Source organism: Otolemur garnettii, unplaced genomic scaffold (assembly GCF_000181295.1).
Source record: "Otolemur garnettii isolate 467f Iridium unplaced genomic scaffold, OtoGar3 scaffold00004, whole genome shotgun sequence".
NCBI classification, from domain to species: Eukaryota; Metazoa; Chordata; class Mammalia; order Primates; family Galagidae; genus Otolemur; species Otolemur garnettii.
The window spans coordinates 9,573,633-9,584,661 of record NW_003852399.1 but is presented as its reverse complement, the minus strand read 5'-3'; the positions used below and the strand labels follow the sequence as shown (position 1 = coordinate 9,584,661).

Here is an 11,029-nt window from a genome sequence, read left to right as displayed (position 1 = left end):
TTATAATAAAGAGACAAGAAGGTAATTTGGAGAGAGATTTGGAGGGAGAAGCTGGCCTGGGAAGTAATGTCTGCAGAGAAATTCAGTAATTTCACAAAAATCTCATAAAGGCTAACTCTAGTTGAAAGACTCATGGTGTCCTATTAAAAAGTTTTAAAATGCCTGGTTTCAAATAATAAAAATCAACACCTTTACACTTTATTTTCTGTGTGGTTGGATGTTATGATTTCTATTGTAAGCTGAGGGATAGTGGAATATCTAACAAGTTACATTTCACTCCAGATGACTGCCGTATGTACAAGTTAATAGAATGAAGATGCTTCTCCAAGACTTATTACCGGGCAGAGATTTAGCCGCTATAGCAGATGGAGCTAAAAGGGAGTGTTTCTCAGGCCCCTAGGGCACCATTTTGTTAATTTCCTCAAGATAATTGGAAAATGGTATTTTTGTAAATTAATGAATATGGAGCTCTTGTTTTTTATAGTTAATGAAAATAGCCAAATAGAGAAGCAGAGAGTTCTGGAAATGACTGGAAAACTTAAACTCTGTTATTTCCATGGTTTTCCTAATTTATGCTGTTGGTAAGTGCTGGAGACAGAATGTGAGGCCCCAGTGGACAGATTGGTGCTGCTTTTCCAAAGCCAAAGATTCCTCAAAGAGCCTTCACTTCCTCAGCCTCTGCCCCAGGGAGCTGCTTGGGTTTTGGCTTTCTTGTCTTCTCATTTCCTTAACAAAATTCTCCTTCCTGGCTTACAGAGGAAGTTCCAGCCCAGCAATACTTGGAAATTGATGAGGTGACAACAGACAGTTTTAGGGTGACCTGGCACCCCCTTTCGGCTGAAGAAGGGCTACACAAGTTGATGTGGATTCCAGTCTATGGGGGGAAGACGGAGGAGGTGAGTTGTCTGAAGCAGACTGAAAATCAGTCCACAGGGTTTTATCTAGAAGTGAATCCTGACCGCTGCCTTCACCTTGGTCTTCTCTTTCAATTGAATTGAGAATCCCAGGAGTAATTAGTATTTTGTATGGCATGGAGTTGTATAAATATCAAATTGTATGAGTTTTCTACGTTTGAAATGAAATCATTAACAGAGTTTTAGTGATATATTTTCAGATTCTTTGATTTTCATAAATGACACTTGATGAAAACTTCAAAATACCACTTTTGCAATATTAATAATTTATTTGCTGAAGGGATTGAAAGTAATAGAGTCTCTGGCTTGACTCTTGAGTTTCTTTACACTTGGTTGTTTGTTCCTTATGTGCAGAGTAACATTTTCCCTTTTTCTTTAATTTCTTTTTTCTCCTTTTTATTCAAATACACCTAGTTACTAAGCACCAAATAACTTTTCAGATTGTTCTAAAGGAAGAGCAGGACTCATATGTCATTGAAGGCCTGGAACCTGGCACCGAGTATGAAGTTTCCCTGCTGGCCGTGCTTGATGATGGAAGTGAGAGTGAGGTGGTGACTGCTGTCGGGACGACACGTAAGTCTTGGTCTGGCCACGATGGACGTTAACCACTCCCACTATCCTTCTGACCCTATCAGCCTGAGTCTTCAATTGGCAACAGAGTCTTCAATTTTTCTTGGTCTCCCAGAATTCTTCATATATTTTCACCTTCAATGAAACCAATACATGAAGCTTCTTAGCATCCTTGACTATGATCACCATAAAGGCAGGGACCATATCTGTCTCATTCATCATCATAGTCCTGAGCACTTAGGACAATACTTGGCACGGTTTAACTGTACAACATTGACCGGAGGGACAGATAGGTAGACGGATGGATGCATGAGTGGATGGCTGTAATTTATGAATGAATAAATTGGCAAACAAATAAATCCAGGGCTAACACATCCAAAAGTTTTCTGGAATTTTCCAAATTGATCTTTGTTCCAAGAGTTTTGTATAAAATCCACTTGCTGATTCACTCATCCCTTCATTTTTTAAATATGAGGTATTAACCACATATTAAATTGTCTTTGATTGGGTTTGCTGGAATCAAATTCTGAGACAGAAAATTGTATCCAGAAGGTTTATTGAAAAGTGCATTTGGGAGATGCTTACATAAGGAGCTGAGAGCAGCAGGACAGGGCATGGGGTAAAGCTGAAACTGAGCCCTCCACAAATCTTACTAGGAGTTCTAGAGCTGGGATGACCCGTCAGTGTTGTTTCAAATTGAGGCAAGGGGCTGAGGCTTTGTGCCCCTGATTCCCCAGCACCGAAGGTGGGCCATCCCTGACACAGGCTGTGACCTCATGCAAGGCAGTTCCCCAAGTGGTGATCATTGGCAGCTGTAATACCTACTTATTAACAGTGTCCCAGCACCTGGCGTGTTGACCTGGAAGGGGGAGCTGGGCAGAGCACCACACACCCACTTCATTCTGCTGTCTGCCCAGGGTGGAGAGGAGAAATAGAGGATGCACTGCTTGCCCGAGCACATTGCACTCCTTGGTGGTCTTGTTTGGCAGCCTTTTCTCAAGTTAGTCTACAGCACTGTGTAATTTCCTCTAATTATCATGGCTATGCCCCCATTTCAAAGTAATTGGGAGGTTTCACAATGGGAAGGTTTACACAAATAGGTGTAATTCTAATGTTTGTAGTAAGTCTGATATCTGTGATGAGAAATTTGAACTTCTTTGGGTTTTGGTTTTCTTATCCGTGGAGCAGACATGTCTACCTTACTTACAACTCACTTCCTCCATCTCTCAACCGTCTTGAGTTTGTAATGGGAAGCAAATGAGATGCTACCAGTGAAATTTTCTTTGGAAGCTATAAAATGCCATACACCAATGTATAGAGTTATTATCTTTACAGAATTTTTAAGTAATGAATATTTTTTAGTTGACAGTGTTTGGACAGAACCAGCTACGACCCTAGCGCCCACCAGCCCTGTGACCTCGGGTAAGGTGATGTTTGCCCAGTTTTTTTTAAGTTTTATTTAAACATAAGTTATGTTATCAAGCTTTATTTATTTTATATTATTACTGAGAAAAAGGCACATCCCTCCCTTCCTTCTCTGGCACACTGCTTCGAGTTGCACTTCGAGTTCCAGAACCTCTTGACATCTTCTTTACCACCGGCCGCCAGTGGGTCTTGTAGTTCACAGTCTCACTGCTGCGTCTCTCTTCCTTTTCATCTTTGTCTTGGATTTCCACTCACCTTTCAGAGGATGTTAACACAGCAGCTTCCCAGGGGTCTTTGCCTTCCTCTTTATCTCAGTGACTTCTGTTGCTCTCTGCTGAGAATTATTCATGTCATGGATCCCTTACCTTTCAGCTGGTAACTGAGACCTGGCTGATCTATTGTTCTTTCTACATCAGCTGTTTCCTTCTTCAGCTTAGCTTTCTCCTGCACTGAAATGTACCTCCCAACTAGCTGTCAGAGACAACTAGGAAAACACAAGTTTGCTAATATTTATGTTCTTATCTCAAACACATCAGGGCTCTCCATTACCGATTCATGCATTAATTCATTCTTCAATTCATCTCTCTCAACACCTTCTTTGTGCCCTAAAATCTCTTTATCATAACATCCTGGTCCTTTCTGACTGAGTTCTGCTTCCTTTCCTTCTTGGCCTCAACCATATTTCCTATGCTTCCCCCATTTCCTGCTACCACCTATAACTCCTTGCTCTGAATGTGGGGGGTTCCCTCCCATTCCCACTGCCCAGTAGCCCCCACCCCTAAATTTCTAGGTAAATGTCCATCTCCTACTTCTTCTGTGTCCCTTTTGCTATTTTTGTCGAGAGTTAATCACTGCATATCCCAGAGACCTAATACAGTGTGACATACAGGAAAAGTTCAATGAATGTTTTCTGAATGAATTATTAAATTAATAAAGAGAAGGATGTAAGAGGAGTCAGAGGAGATGGACAGAAGGAAAAGAATGGGAAGGATGAGTGAGCAGGCAACTTGGGAGATGAGCCTGGATGTGCCCAAGAATATGGGTAAGAGAGTTTGGACCAATGTCAGAGAAAAGGTAATTTCTGTGTGGGCTGAATGGATAAAGGCAGCCTGAGTAGAGATTGTTGCTTTAAATGACAAGTATTACAAAAGAAATGGAAGGTGGGAGGTGGATGGGATGTGTGCTGGAGGCTGGATTGTACACATAGGCTGACCTGATCTGGGTTAGCCACTTCTCCACAGAGCACTAGAGTGAGGTTCTTGTGACCATGCTCCCTGTCAGGCTCCAACGTGGGTTTCCTAGTCCTAGGGCTTCTCCCCAGGTCTCCGTACAAGTTTATACAGAGCTGATGGTTTTGAGGGCTCCTTGCTCTCATCTTTTAAACATCTCTTAAACCCATTGTCATTTGCTTCCAATAGGTGTCATGACTCTCCTTTAACCACTAAATCAGAGAGAGCGAGCTGCTCTCATTTCCAATGAGCCTATGGGCCTAAACACTAGATGATGTTTACCTGTCACCACTCCACAAATGGTCTCTGTGGCTCATTTTGGAATATGGTGGGTTAAAAGTTCTTTAATTCTTGGTTGTGTTTATTCCAGTTTTACAGACAGGAATCAGAAACCTGGTTGTAGGTGATGAAACCACTTCTAGCCTGCGGGTAAAGTGGGACATTTCTGACAGCAATGTGCAGCAGTTCAGGGTGACCTACCTGACAGCGCAAGGGGACCCTGCGGAAGAAGTGGTAGGAATGGTCTGTATACACGCAGCTCACTGGAAACTCCACAGACTTGACTAACAGAGCTAATGAGCCTCTCTTCATTTTCTTGGTGACTCTGATATCTCTGGAAACTAATGTTCCCTATTAATCCAAATTTCACTCCTCATTTCTTGATGACCTTTCTATCTCCACAACTTGTTCCATGTACGACTTGTTCCATGTACGACTTCACGTTGATAAAGCCTCTGAGTATGATTTCCAAACATGGAAATCTATTACTCCTGATGCCTTGACCACCTGTAGAGCACCAAGGTTGGGTCATAAAAGATCATACACTTATAATTTTATATACAAATGTATATACGTACATACAAGTTTAATATAACTTTTTCTGCCTTTGGGAATCTGATAAAAGTTTTTAAACTAAGCACATAAGAAAGGTCTTCTGAATGGTGAAAAATGTTGAACTGTTCTAATGAATACCATCTATAAATAAATAGTTATTTTTCATTGACATCAGCTCTTACTGAACATTATTTACAGTCATTTCTAATTTATTTCAGGGATTTAGATTCAGGTTTAGATTCAGGGATTTAGATATTTATCTATTGAGTTTTCTTTAAGTAGTTTTACCTATATTTCTTTTTTTTTTTTTTTTTTTCTTTTTTTTGAGACAGAGCCTCAAGCTGTCCCCCTGAGTAGAGTGCCATGGCATCACGCTCACAGCAACCTCCAACTCCTGGGCTCAAGCGAGTCTCCTGCCTCAGCCTCCCAAGTAGCTGGGACCACAGGCGCCCACCACAGCGCCCGGCCATTTTTTGGTTGCAGCCATCATTGTTGTTTGGCAGGCCTGGGCTGGGGATTCGAACCTGCCACCTTAGGTGTATGTGGTTGGCGCCTTAGCCGCTTGAGCCACAGGCGCCAAGCCTATATTTCTTTTTCTAAATTATAAAGCTGGTATGCTTTTAATCATGGCCTTCCCATGTTTTATGAATTTATACTATATCATTTCTTTTAGTCTAGAACTTTTAAATGTGTCCCAGACATGTTTCCAGTCAGAATACATAACTCCAGTTTGCAGCCAAAAGAAATTTATCCTTGTAGTCATGAAATATGCTTTATTATTTGCATTTCTTGCCCTATTCTGTAATATTTTTGACACTTTAGGAAAGAAGTCTCTAAAATATATTATTACTCAAGAATAACATCTTTTATTCACCTTCCTTACTCATAAGGCCTTTCATGGAAAATTATTTTTATATATGTGCTTACATAAACATAATTGTTTTAGCCCAAAATTTTTTTACGAAAAATACTTCATTTCTGGCTGATGGAGGAAACATAACAGAACACAATGATAGCCCCAAGAATAGCCATATCCATTTTGAGTAGCCAGAAGGCCCATGAAATTAGTCTTGGAAGTATTTTTGAAAGGTTAATGAATTCTTAAACAAAATAGGTTGAATTATAAATTCACTTGGACCATACATTTCAAATGATTCATGATTGGCAAATTCCAAAAAACTAAAATTGTGCTTAGGAGTAGTAATTAAAAATATAATTTGAAATGTTTCATTTTCCCCGTTATTGTGCTCATATTGTAATTAATTCCTAAAATTGAGACTCATCAAAACTTCCCAGAGTGAGAGGTTATTTTTTTCCCCCTTATGTTTTTTACTCTTTCCAAGAAACACATTAAGCTTTTGAGTGAAGTATTCCTGTTAATTTGGAAAGAGTAACAATTTAATCTCATGCATGCACTTGTAAGCTACACTAGGTAAAATAATACTAATATTTACTTTGGGTTGTCTCTAGATGATTTTCCCTTTGGTAGTTTCTTTCATTTCACACTGTTTATTTTTGAAACACTTGGATACCTAGATGAAGGGGGGAAAAAGATCAAAAGTCTTAAACACTCTGCCCCCGTTAAACAAACCTTTAATAAAAGTGAAAAATATTGATAATTTTGATGGTGATTATTTACTGTATAAAGCTTTTTTTTTTTGCAATACAGAGAAACTATTGTAGAATTATTTAAGTATCAGACTCTTTTAGTACATTTTTATTAAACTGGATATGTGTACACCTAAATTATAGGCACCTCCTCAAAGATTCACCTGAGGATTGACTGAAAATTTTTATCTGTGTCTTATGAAGTTTCATTCCTATACAAATGTAATGTATTGTTATGGGCACCATGTGAATTTATATTATGAATCTATGGTAGGACAGGCAGAAGGAAACTTATGTCAAACTCCGAGGGTCTTGAAATCAGATGGATCAAATGATACCTTCTACTAAGGAAGCATGGCAGGGAAAGATAGATGGCTACAACATATTAAAGCAAGAAAGGAAATGTATCCAGACAAGAGGAGTAGCAAATGTCCCTTGACTATAAAAGGTGACGAAATTTACAGGAGGAAAGAATGAGATAGTGTACTGAAACTGAACAATAGTGTGTGTATATAACATTGTAAACCAAAGTTCAGCTTACACATATGCTGAAGGAAGGAAATTAAATTTGCTTTTCTGGTTGAGGTAAATGAAGTATTTAGGTCTGCCAACTATTTCCGAGAAAAAAAAATCTTCAAATTCTTAGAAAGAAATATTTTATAAGGATTAACTTTCAACTCTGCTTGGAACTATGGAGGAGATGGCAATGACATGGCCCTGAATTTTATTGTCAGGGTGGGAAAGTCTCCTATTTTAATTATTTATAAAAGGCTGCTAAGGCTACTAGAGTTTTCCAGCATTTAAGGGTCAAAATCTATAGTCATGAATTGAATTCTGAGTTGCAAGAAATTTTCTAGAGTAAGGCTACTCAAACTCTGGCTTACTCTCCTACAAGATAAGTTTGGATATGAAGATTAATCGTTTTAGAGACACTGATAGCTATTTAACTTTGTTACAACAATTCAGGAACATAATCACTTTTCTAACAATTTGATTTCATTGTATTTTATACAAATATTTATTTATAATAGTAGGAATTAAAACAATAACACCACCACCATCTATCCTTCATCACACATAAATATTTTTTTTAATTAAATCATAGCTGTTTACATTAATGCAATCAGGGGGTACAGTGTGGTGTTTTCATATACATTTTGAAATACTCTCATCAAACTGGATAACATAGCTTTCATGTCATTTTCTTAGTTATTGAGTTAAGACATTCATACTCTGCCTTTAGAAAGATTCACTTGTATCCTTGTAAGATAAACCATAGAGGTGACCCCACCAATCACCCTCAGACATATTTTGAGAATTGCTGTCTAGAACTAAGCTCCATAAGATGGGAACTCAATGAAATGCAGGGAATCCTCTTTCCATTGCAGGAACAACTTGCTGGATGAGCCAGGCATGAAGTTTGCATTTCTGAAAAAATTAAAAGCATGAAGCTCATTGGTTATATTTGCATCCCACTTAACCACAAGCATCTTTTATAGAATTGTTTTAGAAATAAAAAGACCATCTGCTTTGACCTGCAGCATTTGTGTTTAGTAGGAGCACATTTTTTTTTAACTTGGCTTTGTCTAAACACGTAGATGCCAAGCATAAGGAACTTTGCATTCCCAAGGGGAGATTCCATTCTACTCTCGGGAATGAGTATCGTTAGGCTGAAAAGGTTCAGTGTGGAGAATGGGGCAAAGGCCTGGACCACAGTCCTGGGGTTTCAGTGTAGCTTCTCTACTCAGCAAGCTTTGCAGGGCTCAGTTTCCCCATTTGTGAAGTAAATGTAATGATGTCCCGTTCCTCAAAAGGTTGTGGTGAATATTAAGTGAATTACAGGTTGAGCACCCCCTAATTCAAAAACCCAAACTCTGAAATGCTCCAAGATTTGAAATTTTTTGAGCACTGACATGCCACTACAAGTAGGAACTTTGACACGAGGACTTAACACAAATTTTGTTTCATACACAAAATTATTAACTATATTGCATAAAATTACTTTCTTTTTTTATTTTTGAGATAGAGCCTCAGGCTGTCCCCCTGGGTAGAATGCTGTGGCATCACAGCTCACAGCAACCTCCAACTCCTGGGCTCAAGCAAGTCTCCTGCCTCTGCCTCCCAAGTAGCTGGGACCACAGGCGCCCGCCACAATGCCTGGCCATTTTTTGGTTGCAGCCATCATTGTTGTTTGGTGGGCCCAGGCTGGATTCGAACCCGCCACCTTAGGTGTATGTGGCTGGCGCCTTAGCCAGTTGAGCCACAGGCACCGAGCCTAAAATTACTTTCTAGTTATATGAATAAAGTATATATGAAACCTAAATTAATTTTGTGCTTAAGACTTGGGTCCTGGCTTGGCACCTATGGCTTGTGTCTAAGGTGCCAGTCACATACACCTAAAGTGACGGGTTCAAATCCATCTCAGGCCACCAAAACAACAATGACGGCTGCAACCAAAAATAGTGGGGCATTGTAGTGGGCACCTGTGGTCCTAGCTACTTGGCAGGCTGAGGCAGGAAACTTGCTTGAACCCAGGAGTTGGGGGTTGCTGTGAGCTATGATGCCACAGCACTCTACCCAGGGGGATAGCTCAAGGCTCTGTCTCAAAAAAAAAAAAAAAAAAATAGACTTGGGTCTCATCTCTGAGCTATCTCATTGTGTGTGTATGTGTTTATATTTATATATATATATGTGTGTGTATATATATGTATGTATGTATATATGTATATATATATTATACTCACACATAAATATTCTGAAATTCAAAAATAATAAAACCTGAAATATGAAATACTTTAATACCTCTGGTCTCAAGCATTTTGGATAAGGGGGGCACTTAACCTATACTATATTAAAATACATAGAGCACAACCTGGCATGTAATAATTGCCAGGCAAGGCTATTACTATAAATCACGGCAGCTCCTTCCTGGCAAGCTAAGTGAGTTCTCCAGAATGATCACGCTGCTTTTTGGTGCTCTCCAGGCTAAATGTGATTGTTTCCTGGGCCATGTGCTTCTCAATTTGAGAGTGAAACTGACTTAAGGAACGTTTATGCGGTGGTTTGCTAGATAGACAGATTGGAACGAATGCCCATGTTCTGTACTCCAGAGGAGTTATGTTTACAACCCCCAGAAGGAAGCTGCGTTGATGGCATAATACAAGTCAGGGCAACCCCAGTTCTTCTTTTATATGTTCTTAGTGCCAGGGTTGTCTAAATCATTCTAGAATCAAGTGAGCCTCCTTCTAAGACATCTCCCTCCCAGGACCCAAACCTATACTTAGTACAACCCTACACATGTCAGTGTCCCAGTCTGAGGGGTAAAATCATATTAATCCAATATAAAATCACCTAATTCAGACTTCCTCTTTTCACATTAAAAAATATTGCTTTTAAGAGCTTAGCAATATCTTAGCAACAGCTGCATCTGGGTTCAACGCGAGGCTTCCTACGGCTTATCTCATGATTTATATGTTCCTTCTTTCATCCAGAAGTAGACAGCACTGCTCTTTGCCTGCTGGCATCTTACTCAGCCCTTGAATGGGAAAGTATCTCCAGCTGTCTTGGTCTTGTGACTCCCTTAAACCCTTTTGGGTCAGTTCTTACATCCTAGCGCTTTTCCAGCCAGGATTAAGTTCCTTAAATGGCCCAGTGATGTGCCAGCATCTAACTGCTGGAGCACAGACAGAAAGTTTTGTGGTTTCAGCATTGAGAACATGTGGCTTTTCTGGTCCGCACGGTTCTCAGGATGCCAGAGTTTGCACTGCCGTGCCCCGGGGTGCACTGCTCTCGTGTCTGTGCGACATCCACCCCACTGCTGCCTCTCTGTTTTAGCACCTTTCAGACACACAGTGCTCACGAGTCCAGATTGAGGAAGCAATCCCCTTTCAGAAATAAAAAAGAAAAAGCTGCAACATCTTTTACTGTTGCTGGTAAATACACTTCACCTTGAAAAACTTGGCTTCAGCGCGTGGTTCTGTTGCTCTTGGCTGGGATCCATCCTTTCTAACTGAAAGGAGAAAATGCTGGGGTCTGGTTATCTCTGAAGGAGGGAAAAATGGAAGGCTGGATTTGCAGGAGGATACTTGAGAAGAATCAGAAAGATAAGCGGCAGCAGGCTGGGCTGTAGAACGAACTCTCCCTGGCCATAAACACCTGCTAGCTGAACAGGCCATTATTGTCTCCTCTGGAATCTTTACAAATGGGGAGAAGATGATGAGAGAAGAATATTCCTTAGAGCCTCGGATCTTCAGGTTTCAACCTTCTGTGTTACCAGTCATAAACTAAGGGTTACTGTGAGGGGAATTTCAGAGAGAAATGCTTTTGCACAAATGTCCTTTCTGTTCTCACCATTCTCCAAGCACATCTTGCTTTTGGTTATTTCAAAATTGCAAAAGTCATTCTCCATTAGTAGATCAGTGGGTACAGGGGATCTCACTAAGACCATGG

General features: G+C 40.0%; 1 protein-coding gene across 4 annotated transcripts in view; it reads left to right on the top strand.

Moving 5' to 3' along the window:
• Positions 1–11,029, top strand: part of COL14A1 (collagen type XIV alpha 1 chain) — a 213,906-nt gene that overhangs the window by 94,469 nt on the left and 108,408 nt on the right. For 3 of the 4 annotated variants that reach the window (XM_003782379.3, XM_023517769.1, XM_023517774.1), the window contains exons 16-19: positions 757–896; positions 1,355–1,487; positions 2,847–2,906; positions 4,509–4,660. In XM_003782379.3, coding sequence (XP_003782427.1) covers positions 757–896; positions 1,355–1,487; positions 2,847–2,906; positions 4,509–4,660 — 485 coding nt within the window. The remainder of the gene's footprint in view (positions 1–756; positions 897–1,354; positions 1,488–2,846; positions 2,907–4,508; positions 4,661–11,029) is intronic. The other variant, XM_023517768.1, reaches the window with a different exon arrangement.